The following is a 17,569-nucleotide window of genomic DNA, read 5'->3' as shown; positions in this document are numbered from 1 at the left end:
GTTGTGAATCTGTGGAATTCTCTGCCTCAGAGGGCAGTGGAGGCCAATTCTCTGAATACATCAGCTAGATAGAGCTCTTAAGGATAGCGGAGTCAGGGGGTATGGGGAGAAAGCAGGAACGGGGTACTGATTGAGAATGATCAGACATGATCATATTGAATGGCGGTGCTGGCTCGAAGGGCCGAATGGCCTACTCCTGCACCTATTGTCTATTGTCTATTGTCTATTGTCACAAGTAATATAAAATGAGAAATCATTGGAAAACACATTTTACCTTGTGAAGCCACAGAGGTAATCGCTCCGAATCAGTCTTTGGGGAAGGCCGCTGCAGTGATGCCCAGCAGTATGCATCCACGTAAGCTGCTTGTCGCCAGGAGAACGAACTTGGGGAGAAACAACTAATTTGGGTACCTGTCATAAAATAATAAATGTATGCAAATATAAATAAGACAAGGGGTGTGATGTAGAAAATAACTAAACTATAGGCGGAAGATCCATCCAGTTGCTGCTCCGATCAGCACTAATTTTAAACATTGCTGCTTCAAATTGCTGACATGTTTTTTTCCCCAAATACCAAATGATTATGAGAGATATAAAAGGTTGATCCACATCTGACTAATTTTATTGAACTGATTATTTTCATTTCTAAGATTATGCTATGGCAGGCCACTTGAACAAATTAGGAACAACATTTCATGGTCACAAAGTGATACATCCAACTATACAAGTTTAATCAGCATCATTCAGACTTATTGTCATAATGTAATCCCAATAACCAAGACTTTCATCTTGATGTCGTTATGGGCCAAGTTGTACTGACTCCATGACACAAGGCTCTTAATCTCTTTCCTCTACTCCATCTAATCGTTGTTGTTTATCTGCCCGTCAGGGGAATCATCAAGATCGAGTTGTCATTGTACTTGGCCTCACATTGATGGGTCTACAAGGAGTAGAGCAAAGGGCTGAGCATACACTCCTAAGGGTCAGCAATGTTGAGGGTCTGGGTGGAGGAAATGTTATGACCACCCGTGGTCTGCTGGTCAGGAACTCCAGAAGTTAAATACAGATAGAGGCCCCAAGACCAAGGTCAAGAAGTTTAGGGATGAACTTATTATGGTGTAGAAGGCTGAATTGCATAATGGTGAACCAGTGCCAAATGTGGTATAAAAGAGAGGGTGTCCTCAGTGAACCTGTTTTTCCAGTATGCCATGACAAAGGATCTATCTAAATTGTCTGAAAGATTAGCACAGATGTGGGCCATTTCTAATTTTTCAAAGCACTTCGTTTAGGTCCATATTAGAACTACTGGTCAGAGGTCATTGAGCCAGGTCACTTTATTTTTCCTTGGGGACTGGAATAATGGAGACTTCCTTGAAGCAGATGGGGACAGCAGCCTGTTGAAATGAGAAGCTGAAAATGTTGCATCAGCAGGGTTTCAATGTTGGCTGCATCAGTCACCTCATCAAATATGTAAAGTGGATATCACGAGAAAATCTGCCTGGATAGAGTGGATGAGGAAGGGATGTTTCCCCTAGTGGGAGAGTCTAGGACAAGAGACCATAGCCTCAGAATAAAAGGACGTACCTTTAGAAAGGAGATGGGGAGGAATTTCTTTAGTCAGAGGATGGCAAATCTGTGGAATTCATTGCCATAGACGGCTGTGGAGGCCAAGTCAATGGATATTTTTACAGCTGAGATAGATAAATTCTTGATTAGTACGGGTGTCAGGGGTTATGGGGTGAAGGCAGGAGAATAGGATTGAGGGGGAGAGATAGATCAGCCATGATGGAATGGCATAGAAGACTTGATGGGCTGAATGGCCTAATTCTGCTCCTATCATTTATGACCTTGTGAACATCTCAACCGATTCATTAGACTGCAGATAAAGGAATTGTTGAAGAAACCAAATTAGGCATGAGTCCAGAATATTTAATTCTCATATGCACTGGGATCAGAATAATGAAATTCTTGCTTTGCAGGCACATTAGCAACACAACAAATAATAAACAATAAATGGTCAGTTATTCTACATAAACCAGTGCAAGCCAAAGTACATAGTGCATCCTGAGTCTTGCAATGTCCATAGCAGTTCGGTAATGAGACAGCATAGTAGTCAGAGTTGTGAAGGGTGATTCAAGAGCCTGATGGTAGATGGGAAGAAACTGTTCTTGAACCTGGAGGTAATGGTTCTCAAGCTCCTGTCCCTTCTTCCCGATGGTAGCAGCGAGATGAGAGCATGGGTCTTTGATGCTATTAACTGCCTTCTTGAGACAGCGTTTCCAACTGATCCTTTTGATGGTGAAGAGTTCAATACCCATGATGTTCGTCACATTATGCTGACACCTTAGTTCCAGAACATTATCAAACCAGTCCATGATGCAACCAGTTAGGACATAGAAACATAGAAAATAGGTGCAGGAGTAGGCCATTCGGCCCTTTGAGCCTGCACCGCCATTCAATATGATCATGGCTGATCATCCAACTGAGTATCCTGTACCTGCCTTCTCTCCATACCCCCTGATCCCTTTAGCCACAAGGGCCACATCTAACTCCCTCTTAAATAAAGCCAATGAACTGGCCTCAACTATTCGACCCCTTCATGTTATCCATTTGCTCCCTTATCTTTATAATAAAACGAGTAATATTCTCTGTCTGATCCCTAACTCCCATCATACAACTACCTTTTACTATAGCACAGACACCTCCTTCCCGAGCCAACAAATAATCTAGGGCATATCTGTTCTGCATAGTAAAGAGCCTAAGTTCAGTAAGTCCCTGGGTAACCATGTCGAGGGCCCCCGTGGTTGCATTACCCAAGATAGTGAGACCACAAATGAGGTAATTGCGATTATTGGCAGCCAAATAACCTCCAGTGAAGCCTAGACTAAAGAAGCTCGCCCATCCCTATCCCACAGAGCTCCCATGTGTTCCTAGAGATGTGGGATCTTTCCACTTTGAACAAAATTCTTCTGAAACAGCTTTAGTCACCAACCTTTGACGAGACACCCACTGGGAGGGACAGGTTATTGTCATAGGAATCAGGGTTCCTATTGCCACCTCGGGAATGGTGGATTCAGGACATTAGTGGCTGTACCATTAAAGAAATAGAAAAGGTTTGAATCTGTTAAAAACAAGGTGCCATGACATATCGAATACATGTTTAATTCACCTCCCTCTATCCAATCCCTAAACTGTTCAGAGAGTTTTTCCTTAGTCATCTGGGTAAGTGGGAACGTATAGTTTCCCACCACCACATGCGTTCTATTGCATATTCCACAGACTAATTGGATTCCCAAAGCAAGAGGAACACAGGTATAGGGGTGACATTTACACTTCCCTTGGCCATCTTTGACCTGACAGGTCCTGTTATCACAAAACGACATCAAGCATGTGATATAAGAAAATAACTGCAGATGCTGGTACAAATCGATTTATTCACAAAATGCTGGAGTAACTCAGCAGGTCAGGCAGCATCTCGGGAGAGAAGGAATGGGTGACGTTTTGGGTCGAGACCCTTCTTCAGTCTGAAGAAGGGTCTCGACCCGAAACGTCACCCATTCCTTCTCTCCCGAGATGCTGCCTGACCTGCTGAGTTACTCCAGTATTTTGTGAATAAATCAAGCATGTGATGTTGCTCGGGTTATTAACATATACGCATCCCTCCTTTTCCTGGTGGAAACAATTCTCATATGACTCGAGGTCATCGTTGGGTGTGAATTTGCACGGTTTGGCGATATCTGTGACCAAACATACATCCTGTGAATGTGAATTATCCTTTGGTAACGGGAGACAAATAGCAGGCGGGGCAGTAAAGGGTTCATAAATAAGGTGGATAGGTTTAGGTGCCTTTATTTTTGCTTTCTCCCTCCAATTATCACATATAAGGTACTTTAGGGGGTCCCATTCTGGTCATGCTGAATAATGCCTGTACTGTGGTCATGGGTGGGTAGCAACAACTGACTGTGGGGAGTACATAGCTGAGTGAGCTCGGAGAAATAAGTTACCTCTTGGGACTTCTCCGAGAAACTTGAGATCACGTTTACATCTCTGTAGTGGAGCGACCAGACATAGTTCTATGGGAATCCATCCTCCCGCACTTGGACATACATCATCAAATTTACATTAAGTCCAATAACAAGGTAACATTTTATGATGACAGTCCTTCAACAGTCACGAAAAGTAAAGATGCCTCAAAAGTCCAATACAGGCCTTCATTCGGCTGACGTTCCATTTTAAGATTTGTGACGTTTGGAACGCGACTGTGTAATTTGTGTCATTTGCAACGCACTGTGTTGAATTATCAGTCGGCAAGATAGGTAATCGTTTGGATACAACTGAAACAAACAGTGCTTTGCAAATCTTATGTGAACGGTATCCTGACAAATCGGAGCAATTCAGACAATTGTCGGGGGAGAATAAATCTGATGTGCTCACCCAGTATTACGTGTGATTATTCAGACTGAAGGTAAAGAACTTGATTTAACATTTTGGTGGCAGCCGTGGGATCTTAGTTGGGCAGTTCCTGCTCTTGGGGACAGGTGGCTAGGGGCATATGGGAGAGGTGTTCTACACCATTCCCGACTTTCCCAATTTACTCCTCATCCTCCTCTTCTATACAGGGTCGCCATGCCAGACAAGGAGTCCTCGGGGTTATTTCGCTTAGGTTTCCATTTTTGCATTACCAATTGTTTACAATCCTGTTGGCCAACTGCATTTTTTCCTCCTGATCATCATGCCATTGGCACTCCGCCAATAATACATTCTAATCTATCCAAGTCACGTTGCAGCCACCTAGCATCCTCCTCACAGCTAACACTGCCCCCCAGCTTCGTATCATCTGCAAACTTGGAGATGTTGCATTCAATTCCCTCGTCCAAATCATTAATATATATTGTAAATAGCTGGGGTCCCAGCACTGAGCCTTGCGGTACCCCACTAGTCACTGCCTGCCATTCTGAAAAGGACCCATTTATTCAGAGGTCCAACATTAAATCTCCTCAAATGTCTGAGCGACATTCTTTGTAATTGCTGGACAGATCCTCAGAGATGTGTATGTCCAGGAAACTGTTGACTCTCACTACAGCCAATGGTTACATTAAGCATGCTCCCAGGACATGCTGCTACCTGCACCCATGCTTACTGTGGCTGATACAGAGGGCTGGGAGACGAAAATCAAGGTTTAGCAAAGCCGATGCTGGTGTACTGGGAAGGACCACTCACCAGAACAGGCTTTATAACGGAAAAAAAGTCTGAGAACACAATCATACCTCATGCCAAAGCTGCCATCAGATTTTAAATGTCTCCTATATAGTAAAGAAGATGGTAATAAACTTGAAATTGCTGTTAATAATTTTAACAAAATAATGTTTACTGAAATGCTAATAGTAATATAAATTAAATAGCTGTGTAAATTGTAGGCAGCTATTAAAACTAGTCAAAAGGCAGACATTTCCCTCCTAATGCTGAGAAATCTCAGCACTTTCAGACTGTTGGATTCCAGCTTGTCTCATTGTCGGCTTATCTCAGTTTTGTGGTAGTGCTATCCGTCCAGGATCTACACACATGAGTGTGATTGAACACTTGATTCAATATGGTATGTTTAACTGCTAATTTATCAAAAGACCCCGATTCACCAATTGCATTTTCAATTAAAAAAATATCTGCAGACTAAAAAACATTATCCCTCAAATTGTTTTGCGGGGGTTTTCTCCACTATCAGGCTGTGATTTAATCGAAAGCAAGATATACCATTTGTTGCAAAACCAGGAAAAAAAACTATAAAATGCTGCAAATTCTCAAATAATGTTATCAGGTCAATGAACTTTCATCAGAACCCAAGTCATCTGAAAGGTTATTAACCTGATGTAGTATCTCTATTCTTCTCTCCACAGATGCTGCTTGACTTAACTGAGTATTTCTAGCACTCTCTACTTTTATTACATTGGTCCCTAATTATCCTCTATGCCATTCTGTGACCTGCCAATCTGAAGAATTCCTTAGTTGTTGTCTAACTCGGGTTGTTCCCTTCACATTTTTTTAAAATATAGCATATATAGGGGGCGTGGCTGTGTTCTGCAGCTGCGGCTCACCGGCAGTCTCTCCGTTTTTTTTTGGTTTTTTTGTCATTGTCGTTGTTAAATGTACGTTTTGTTTTATTTTTAATTCTGTGTATGTAGGGGGGTGGTGGGGGGGTTGGGGGAAACCTTTTTTCAAATCTCCTCCTCAACGGAGATGCGACCTTTACCGTGTCGTATCTCCGTTCGCGCTACAGCCTAACATCGTGGAGTTGGCGGCCTCCAGCTGGGATCGACCTCAAAGACTCCGGTCGCAGGGCCTGGACTTACCATCTCGGAGGCTTCGGCCGTGGGCCCTGCAGACCGCAACATCGGGAGTTCGCAGGTCCCTGGCTGGCGACCGGTTTTTGGGAGCTCCAGCCGTAGCAGCTTCGACCGCCCCGAAGCGCGAGGTACGATCAACCCGCCCGCAGGCCCTTCATCGCCCTGCGTTGGCCTGGCCGCAGCACTTTCCATCGCCCGGTGGGGGCTCAGGACTTTCATCGGCCTGCTCGGCTCGGCCCTGGGACTTTCCATCGCCCGGTGGGGGCTTCAAAAAGTTGGGAGCCTCGATCACCTCGTGGCACCACGGGAGAAGAATGAGGAGGAGATAAGACTTTGCCTTCCATCACAGTGAGGGTATGCCTAGAGCAATCACTGTGATGGCTGTTTGTGTTAAAAATTATATCTGTGTGTCTTGTGCTTTTTAATGTCTACTGCCGGACCCTGACGTGAGAGGACGCTGGCGTTGAGTATTCGCCGCTTTTCCGTCAGGATAGTTTGTCTGTTTGTTTCTATGTTAATTGTTTTTGTAAAGCGCTTTGAGCATGTGATAAGGTGCTATATAAAATAAATGGATTATTATTATTATTATTATATAATTAGGCATTAACAGTTCATGTCATCCTATTACAGATTATTACTTGCACACTTTAGGAGGCACTGCAAAAATAGCACCTAGGAGGATTTATTCTCCAAAGATACATCATCATGGAATTAGTTTGGATAAAACATAAATTAATGCCAATATTGTGGAATAATTTTCATAAGTTAAAGCTCAAATAGATTTTATCTTAGAGGGTCCAATATAAATGCAGAATTTAAAAACAAAATAAACCTAATAGCATGTTTAGGAAGGAACTGCAGATGCTGGTTTATACCAAAGATAGACACAAAATGCTGGAGTAACTCAGCGGGACAGGCAGCATCTCTGGAGAGAAGGGAATGGGTGACGTTGTGGGTTTAGACCATTCTTCAGACTGGACTAATGGCCTATGCTCTGGCAGTGTACCACTGCAATGATATTTCCAATCAAATCTTCAGACACATTTGTATAAGTGAAGTGAAAAATAGGGATACAAATGAGAATGTAAATTTACAATGAATGATTTGCACTGAAAGGAACTGTACGCAAGTTATCTGTGGTAAAACAATCATTTTGAAATTGAAACTATTGATATGCAATTTATGTGAAAGCTGCAGGAAAGGCAAAAGCAGATCTACATAACTTGGATAGTAAATGACAAGTTTTGTTACTGCTTTCTTTTTGAGTCTTACAGGGAACCTGTAAGGGAGATGCAAACAAACTTAATTCCCAGAGTTGAGTAGATGTTCTTCCTCATTGATTTTAATGTCTAAAATACATCTCAAGGGTTAAAAATTGGAGGACAAAGGCATACACGAAATCTGAGATTCAATGCCCATGTAGTTAGGTGAAATGGTCTTGGCTTAATTACCCCCACCCACACTCATCCAATCTCCACTACCTGCTAAAAATGCACAAGATGACATTTAAATTAGTTTGAATCATTAATGCTAATTATGAAGCATAACTATGCACTTCCAAGAATTATGCTTCAAAAGCTGCAAACGTACAAGATACCACTTAAAAACGGGACAGAACATGCTGAATCCAACGATAGCCATAGCCTCTCATGCTCGTCCTTTGGCCCCATTGACCTTTTGCAGTCTCGTAAACTGGCTTCAGGCAAAGCAAATCCCCACTCATAAACTATATTGGCAGCCTCTTCACTGTTTCAGAAACAGACCTCCCAACATTTGATTTTTGATGTCCAAAATTCAGAATTTTACATCCGAATTCATAATATGGCGCATAATGCAACTTTTCAGCAAAAAGGTATGCACGCCAAATGCGCATACGCATTGTGCTACATTCATGTTTGAAAAACGACTATTATTTCCAACAGTCTGTAGTTCTTGGACTACATGTGCAATGTCAGGCCTATCATAGTATATTCTGCTATCTATAGAAAGGTTATTGAACAGAGATCATTTTTGCAACACAAAGAAAAAATTGTTTTGTTTTGTTTTTTCTATTTTGCTTTTTCCTTACACATCCCAATTTTCTTGGTATTGAATAAAAGAACAATGGTCATAAAATGTATGACTAAGTTATGAAGAGTTGATATATGCGACTCGACTAAGCATACTTGTTGAAATAAATTCGCACATTAATTGATAATCAGCCCAAAAAGGTGGTAATTGGCTTTTCTGCTGTGTTTTATATTTTAACCCCATCTTAATTAATTAATATGTTATCTAATCTTGTACTTAAATTTAATATTTACTCATTACAGTTCCACCACTGATTTATGGCACTCTTGGTTCCAGAGCATTGCTGGTTTATCCAGCCAGCCAAGAAAGACGGCTATGGGGATAGATGTGCTGGCTCCAGCTGGGCTGGAGTTCCAGAGCCCCGGCCACAGGTTGCAAATTCAACCCACCGATAGGCCATGGAAGTGCCGATGGGGTCGAGATTGGCTGCCTTGCCCAGCCTCGGGGAGACTTCCAGGGCGCAGGGCATTTCTCGTGGAACCCCTAGCGACCTCTATCAGCTGAATTGACAAATTGCAATTACCGACTGTTTAGCGGAAAAATGTGAGGCAAAATCGGAATGGCAGAAACTTTCCGCCAAATTCGGAAGGGTTGGGAGGGGTGCAGAAACACACAGAAAGTTCTAAAAGCGTTTTTTTTTTTAATTATGGAATATATTCACCTTCAGACATGAAATAAAATTCTCATCAAAACGGATAAAACCATTCTCCTTTTTCAATAAAGGTCAGTGACTTAATTCCAATAAGTGGCAGTCGTACAATTGAGGGACCAGATACAAAATGTGGTTCTGCAGCTCGTCATTCCATAACACCTTCTGGGCTTAGTTGTCCATTGAAGAACAGCAGGAGATCAAATGCACCCACATCCCTACTTTAATGCTGCAGTGCAGAAGCAGGAAAGTTGAACAAGATGGTGTGGGCAACGTACCTAGCTGGCAGTTCTTTAAGGACCAGAGCGCTGGTCAACAGTGTGATCTGATCCAGCTAGGCCTCAGCTCGTCGTTATGCGACTGGATCCTGGACTTCCTGCTGGAGCGACCGCAGGCAGTGAGAATGGGCCCGCACCTGTCCTCCACTATCACCCTGAGTACCGGCACACCACAGGGCTGTGTTCTGAGCCCCATGCTCTACTCCCTTTTTACACGACTGTGTTCCTGCATTCGACACCGACACCGTTGTCAAGTTTGCAGACGACACAACGGTGATCGAGCTGATCACCAACGGTGATGAAACAAAATACAGAGCGGAGGTGCAGAACCTGGCGGACTGGTGCTCTGATAACAACCTGTCCCTAAATACCACCAAGACCAAGGAGCTGATCATCAACTTCCGTAGGTCACAAAACGGGGAATATGCCCCGATCTTTATCAACGGGGACAGTGTGGAGAGAGTGTCCAGCTTCAAGTTTCTGGGCACTCACATTTCGGAGGCCCTAACATGGTCCAATAACACTGCTGTGCTGGTCAAGAAGGCACAGCAACGACTGTTCTACCTAAGAACACTGAAAAAGTCTGGTCTACCCCAACAGCTGCTGACGACCTTCTACCGCTGCACCATAGAGAGCATCCTAACACATGGCATCCCTGTGTGGTACCTCAGCTGCACGGAGGCAGAGAGGAAAGCTCTTCAGCGGGTGGTCCATAGAGCTCAGAGGACCATCGGAACACAGCTACCAGCCTTGGAGGGCATCTACAACACACAATGCCTCAGAAAAGCCACCAGCATCCACAAAGACTCTTCACACCCCTGCAACAGTCTGTTCGAACTTCTACCATCGGGCAGACGTTACAAGGCCTTCTATGCCCGCACCTCCAGACTCAGGAACAGCTTCATCCCCAGGGCCAAAGCTGTTATGAACCGGTCCTGTTGAGCCGGATGGTCACATCGCACAGTGAACCGGCACAGATCTACTTGCACTTTATTCTGTTTTAAAACTGTTCTAATTTGTTTCATTGGGTTGTTTAAATTAATACTGACTAGCTAATTAATTTATTGCATCGTATGGGAGGCGCATTCCCAATCTCATTGTACCCCTGTACAATGACAATAAAGATATATTGTATTGTATTGTATTGTACCGTAGCCTGAATTACAACTGTAACTGTGGAAAATGTAACTGCAGCGTACACTACTCCATATAAGGAATGAACAATACTGGGTCATGGCTATCCACAGATGCCCATTTATGGAAAGGTAAGGTGATGATGACTTAGCTGTAAATGACTGAGATTGGATTTGTGCATTTCATTTTCTAGTTACCTTTTCTCCACTCATTATATTACTTTATTGAAAAAAATTACAATGATTTCAGATAAATTCTCCATCCACTGCTCTTTCAGACACTGTTTTCTGAGTAGGTTAAATGTTGTTTGCTGTGTAATAATAGACTGTTGACCATGAGCACAGTCATATGCCCCACCATGCTTCACATTTAATGAGCTAACGTAGTTGTTAATAGATACTCAATAATTCAAACTGGAAAAATCTCACCAATGTAATACATGGCAGCTGACAATATAAATAGAAGGGTCTCAACCTGAAACGTCACCCATGCCTTCTTTCCAGAGATGCTGCCTGTCCCACAGTTACTCCAGCTTTTTGTGTCTACCTTTGATTTAAACCACTATCTGCAGTTCTTTCCTACACAATATAAAAGGAAATAAACAATGCATCAAATAATGCACAAGCACAAAACCTCAAGGAAAACAGGAAATAAAACTAAAGAAGCCAGTCGTGCAACATATCAGAAGTACTCATCTAAGAAGTGCTTTGGGATGGCATAAGATCATGAAAGGCACAATACAACTATTTCACTTTCTTGCATGTCATCTGTAGAATTAGAGAATGTCACATTTAAGCATAAAAGGTTCCAGGCACTAACGATCACAACCTAATGATCACAAGCATACAATACATAAGCTGATATATTGATGACAATGCTAATTTTATTGCATCTGGCATGATGTGGCAGAAAATTCATCAAAGATGGGAAATTACAGGAACCAATTCACTTTTTAAAAATTAATTGAAGATCCTGAATCTGTGAACTAAAACACACACTAAATATATCGATGAGTGGGTTAGTTAAGAGAGCACTCACTCTTTTGAGACCATCTGAGTCATATAGTCTGAAGAAGACCCAAAAAGTCACCCATTCCTTCTCTCCAGAGATGCTGCGTGTCCCACTGAGTTACTCCAGCATTTTGTGTCTATCTTCGGTGTAAACCAGCATCCACAGTTCCTTCCTACTCATATAATTGGCAAGTCATGTGCGAGAATAACCTCAGTAACCACTGCAGGTCAACCTCTAACCAATACACATGTCAACACCATGACTGATGTCTTTGGAAACAAACAATTGAAAACTCAATTTGCCAGTTGAGCTGCAGGTGTGGGGAACACCAGAATAAATCTGACTGCTTGGATCATTCTTTCAAGAATCTGACAGGTAACATATCAAACACCTGACAGAGAGGCAATATATCAAACACACGCTTTTGAATGAGTGGCAAAAAACTGGGGAAGAGGCAGCAAATGAGACAGATCTAGGTGTTCTTGATCATGAAACACACAAAGATATCATGCAGGGGGAGTGTAGCAAGTAATAAATTAGCCTTTATTTAGTGGGTCTTGAGTAATAGACAATAGACAATAGACAATAGGTGCAGGAGTAGGCCATTCAGCCCTTCGAGCCAGCACCGCCATTCAATGCGATCATGGCTGATCACTCTCAATCAGTACCCCGTTCCTGCCTTCTCCCCATACCCCCTGACTCTGCTATCCTTAAGAGCTCTATCCAGCTCTCTCTTGAAAGCATCCAACGAACTGGCCTCCACTGCCTTCTGAGGCAGAGAATTCCATGATATAATTATTAGATAAGGGGGACAGTTGTTTAAAACTGAGGTGTAGGAATGTCTTCTCACAGAAGGTGGTGAGTCTCTAGAATTCTCTACCTCAATGAGTAGAGCCAGGATGTTTAGGTGCCAAAAATCTCTGAAATAGGCAGGAAAATAAGCACAATAAAATTACAAAAAAGGCACGAAAAAGGCATTTATTGACAAAAAAGGCATAAAAAGGCATGTATTTCCACCACCAAAATAAGGTTAAAAATGATAATATAAAGGTATACTACATTAAATGACCAAAGTTGCCTGGTTGCACATAATTACTAGCATTTTTTTCAAATTATCTGGCGTTAAACTATGCCGTCTGTCAGACAGAATATGCTTCGGTTGTGAAAAACTTATTTCTACCCCAGCTGAGGTCACTGGCGCATACCCGAAACAAGCTACAGACTATATTCATGTCGATATCTTGTGCATAACAACTACCTTTGAGAACTTTAGCTATGTTTTGTATTTCTTCAAGATCTTTGTTACCTAAAATCACTCTCTCACATTTTCCTTGTATGTCTTTACCTACATCGCCAGAAACTTTACGAATATCGTCAGTTACTTTGTTGAAAACCTGCAAGTTATTCACTAACGTTTCGCCACGTTTCTCAAGGGAAGTGATAGCTTGTGGGAAGTTTGCAAAAATTGGATGCAATAAACGGTGGAGAGACGTTTTCTGCATGATTTCACTGACGATCCTGTGCAGCAGATTCTTCTTCTTCAAAACAGTTGACGATTTATTTTATCTTTTCAAAATTTGCAGCATAGTAGAGTACAGCAGAGAGTCATGTACCCCACCAAGTCAACACGGACTGAGGAGGTAGTGGAATCTCGGGTGCCATTTCCTTGAACAACTGCACACGTGACAGTGCTTTGAGGAAGATTTTCATGACATTGGAAACTAGGCGATCAACATTTGGAAACAAGCTACGTATGTGCTCGGCAATTCTATGGAGTCCGTGAGCTAAGCATGTCAAATGCAACATTTTGTGGAATATAAAACTTTAAGAGCACGAGCAGGTTTTTCCATGTACGGAGCTGCATCAGTCACAACAGAAGAACAATCTCGTGTTTTATACCTTCTGGCCAAAATACAGCAAATGAAGATGTGAACAACTGAGCAATAGTTGAGGCTGTTTGACTTCTCCAATACTTCCAATGTCAACAAATACTCCTTTGATGGTTGACCTGCCTCCAGTGTACCGATGACCACATTGGCAACATATCTCCCCACAGCATCGGTTGTCTATTGAGATCCATATTTTGTTGCATGCAACTTCATCTCTAATTTTCTGCACAACAAGTTGCTGTCAGCATACTTTTTCCGTAATGATGACTCGCTCGGTATATGTTCCTCTGTGTATTTCTCTAAAACACCTCTGAGAGATTTGTTTTCCAATTTCCACAGTGGAATTCCAGCATCAATGAACGCCTTGCACAGATCACTCAAAAACTCAGATTTGCGACTGGAGCCAGCAGTAAATGTAGTGAGGAGACAAGCTTGCGTATTTCCCGCCTTCAGTTTCGCTGCCGCCGACTTGTGTTTAACTGTCTGTTCATGCGGGGAGACTAAATATTTATTCTCATGATTCACTGCTGTCTCACATGCTTTGCAAAACAGCACACAGTTGTCTGTAGAAAATATATCACTCCCGTATACTCTCACCAAATCGTTCAGTTTTTTACAAGGCACTGACTTGACTTTAGGCATTTTGACGCTTGCAGGGGTATATCCTACAGGAACCGGGATGCAGACCTCTACCGGCAGGCCAAGTACAAGCTGAGAAGAGGAATCAGCTGCCAAAGGAAGGTACTCTGAGAAGTTGAGGAGCAAGTTCTCAGCTAATGACTCTTCTTCAGTTTGGAAGGGCTTGCAAGAAATCACAAGCTACAAGAGGACCCCCCTTCACCCCCCCCCCCCCCACCCCCTTAGACAATCGACAGCTGACCGACGACCTGAACGAATTCTACTGCAGGTTCGATAAACAGAAACTTAACCCTGGTACCCCCCCTCCCCAACCAACGCTTCACACCTACTCACAGCCTGACTCCAGTTTGAAAAGACTGGACCCTTCCCCACACACCCCTCTCCAATCACCACAACACCCACGTACAGCCTGACTGCAAAAGACTGGGGCCTCGTCCACTACCCATGAATGAACAACCGACAGTGGCATCCCCGGTTTCGCCCCGGTGGTGAAAATTTTAGTGTAAGTTACGTTTACGCGGCAAAAAAAGGCTGATTTAGGCACTCGATCGTGAAAAGGGCATTATCTTGCTGAAATCATCAAAAAAGGCATGAAAAGGCACTTATGGCACAATCCTGGCTCTATCAATGAGTAATGGGTTCTGAAAGTTAGATTACTGGAGGTACTTAAAGGACAGATATATCTCTGAAAGATCATCGAACTAATGGTCATGTGGAATTGATACAGAGGAGGAGATGAGGCCTGGGGTAGATCAACCAGGATCATACTGAATGGCAAGGCCTGGTGGCTCCAATTTTCTTATGTTCTTGTGTCACATTCCACTGTCCTACCTACAACTGATTTCAACTTTTCTGGCCTCTACAATCCTGGGTGGCATCCACTTTATCAATGTATTCTCTTCTCTTTGCTGTCGAATTTAAGGCTAGTTATGTAATAATGAGGTACCAACCCTAAACGAGTTTGGGTTAACACCCGCCCCACCCACATACACTTCAGTTTAGGGAAACATGAAAACTGTTCAAGTTCAATATCAAAAGCCCGTGTACAATTATACTCAAGAGAACTTCCTGAGGAGTTGCAACCAAAACTGATACAACTAAAACATTGTAAATACGACCCGCAATTCCACAACATATCAATAGACAATAGACAATAGGTGCAGGAGGAGGCCATTCGGCCCTTCGAGCCAGCACCGCCATTCAATGTGATCATGGCTGATCATTCTCAATCAGTACCCCGTTCCTACCTTCTCCCCATACCCCCTGACTCCGCTATCCTTAAGAGCTCTATCCAGCTCTCTCTTGAATGCATTCAGAGAATTGGCCTCCACTGCCTTCTGAGGCAGAGAATTCCACAGATTCACAACTCTCTGACTGAAAAAGTTTTTCCTCATCTCAGTTCTAAATCGAAGTCTAAATAACAATGACATAAATGGCAAGAATATATTAATATCTCAAACTCAATAGTTAATATCAGGGGAAACGATACGGTGTGCTTACAATTATGAAGCCACTGCCCTGCTGTATTATCCAAACAGCCATCATGCCTGTCAGGCACATGTAGATTGATGAGCACACTCACTGGATGGACTCAGAAGTGTGTCTAAAACTGATAAGGCTCTCCCTTTCTACACGAGGGCCGGAGATCGCATCCGCTTGAACCGTCCTCTGTCGGGAAGGACAATCACAGCCGGTTTGTTGTGAAGACCAGCGCCAGCAGTGAATAAATGGAGCCCACAGCAGCAGATATTCCCCTAACTCTAATGGCCACTGGTGTTGGACAGGCCGCTCTCCGGCCCCAACTCGCAACTCCCCGCACTTAGCAAAGGCACAACCAAACACACACACACACACACACACACGCTTGGCAACTTCGAGGTTAATACAGTCAACAACAAAGGGGAGAGATCCACATTGATTTATTACTGTGACAAATGAGCCAGGCCTGGCTGGCGTCCGACCGTCCGTCCGACCGACCGACCGACCGCGGGGGGTGGGGGACTGCGCTCCGGCCCCCTGGAGATCCCTTGGGACGGGCACAGCTCGCATCCCGGCCGCTGCTCTGTAGCCCCGGGCGGGCGGGCGGGCGGGCGGGCGGGCAGGGAGGGGGTCGGCCTCTCCTCCACCTGCCCCCCCGCACCATTGCCCCCTGCAATCCCACCCAAACAAAGCGAGCAAGAAAAGTGACCGAGTCCCGCCCGCAATGCCCATTGCCCTGGCTGGCGGGCGAGGGAGAGGGGTTTGGAGGGAGAGAGGGGGGATGGAGAGAGAGAGGGGAGAGAGAGGGGGGAGAGAGGGGAGGGGAGAGGGGGGATGGAGAGAGAGGGGGGGAGAGAGAGGGGAGAGAGAGGGGGGAGAGAGGGGAGGGGAGAGGGGGGATGGAGAGAGAGGGGGAGAGAGAGAGGGGGAGGGAGAGAGGTGGAGAGGGGGAGGGAGAGAGTGGAGAAGGGGAGGGAGAGAGTGGAGAAGGGGAGGGAGAGAGTGGAGAAGGGGAGGGAGAGAGTGGGGAGGGAGATGGGGTGAAGGAGGGAGAGGGTGGAGAGGGGTTTGGAGGGAGAGGGGAGGGAGAGAGTGGAGAAGGAGAAGGGGGGGAGAGAGAGAGGGGAGAAGGGGAGGGTGGAGAGGGGTTGGAGGAGGGAGAGAGTTGGGGTTTGGGGGGAGAGGGTGGGATGCAGCCTCACCGATGGAGATTTCTTGCGCGAATGCCAGTGAGATGAGCAGGAGCGGTAATCCAGCAGACACCAGTGTGACCAGCTTGTCCACCGCCAGCTCCAGCCTCACCGCCTTCAGCTTGGAGTCTGCCGGCTCCTTCAGGAGAAAGTCTGAGAAGACGTACTCTGCGGCGGCGTGGGTGATGGCCATCGCCTCCCTTGACGGAGCAGACAAGAGCTAGAGACGTGGGGCGGCTGCCATGGGCCGGGCGGTGCAGAGCGTGGGGACAGCGCTGTCCAGGGACAGGGGCATGGTCCGGCTCCGGCTCCAGCTCCGGCACTTGTCGCTGCCAACCCGGCCTTTCCCTTTCACGTGTAGCGGCTTGTACTTTGTTTCCATCAACTGCACTTCCGGATCTCCCCGGCTCTTGTGAACTGGTGTCCTGCCGGGAGGAGGTCCAGGTCTCAGTGACAAAGGCAGAGTGGTACAGTGTTGTACCGCAGCATTGCCCGCCAGGCGTGGTCCCACTGAAACAACCAGAGCTGTCAGTGCAACTCTGTCAGTGCAACTCTGTATCAGTGCAACTCTGTGTCAGTGCTACTCTCTTGTCAGTGCAATTCTGTCAGTGCAACTGTGTCAGTGCAACTCTGTCAGTGCAACTCTGTATCAGTGCAACTCTGTAGCAGTGCAACGCTGTGTCAGTGCTACTCTGTGTCAGTGCAACTCTGTGTCAGTGCCACTCTCTGTCAGTGCAACTCTGTCAGTGCAACTCTGTGTCAGTGCAACTCTGTCAGTGCAACTCTGTATCAGTGCAACTCTGTGTCAGTGCAACTCTCTGTCAGTGCAACTCTGTGTCAGTGCAACTCTGTGTCAGTGCAACTCTGCCAGTGCAACTCTGTCAGTGCTACT

The 17,569-nt window shown here is 44.7% G+C and overlaps 1 protein-coding gene across 1 annotated transcript in view; it reads right to left on the bottom strand.

The window, feature by feature from the left end:
• The window catches only part of panx1a (pannexin 1a), a 31,737-nt gene extending 14,867 nt beyond the window's left edge, over window positions 1-16,870 (bottom strand). Inside the window, exons 1-2 of the mRNA XM_078402723.1 lie at window positions 16,690-16,870; window positions 275-411 (exon numbers count right to left, since the gene is read on the bottom strand). Coding sequence (XP_078258849.1) covers window positions 275-411; window positions 16,690-16,870 — 318 coding nt within the window. The remainder of the gene's footprint in view (window positions 1-274; window positions 412-16,689) is intronic.
• Window positions 16,871-17,569: the final 699 nt, after the last annotated feature.

This window comes from Rhinoraja longicauda, chromosome 7, assembly GCF_053455715.1.
Source record: "Rhinoraja longicauda isolate Sanriku21f chromosome 7, sRhiLon1.1, whole genome shotgun sequence".
Lineage (NCBI taxonomy): Eukaryota > Metazoa > Chordata > Chondrichthyes > Rajiformes > Arhynchobatidae > Rhinoraja > Rhinoraja longicauda.
This window is presented reverse-complemented; position numbering and strand designations above follow the sequence as displayed.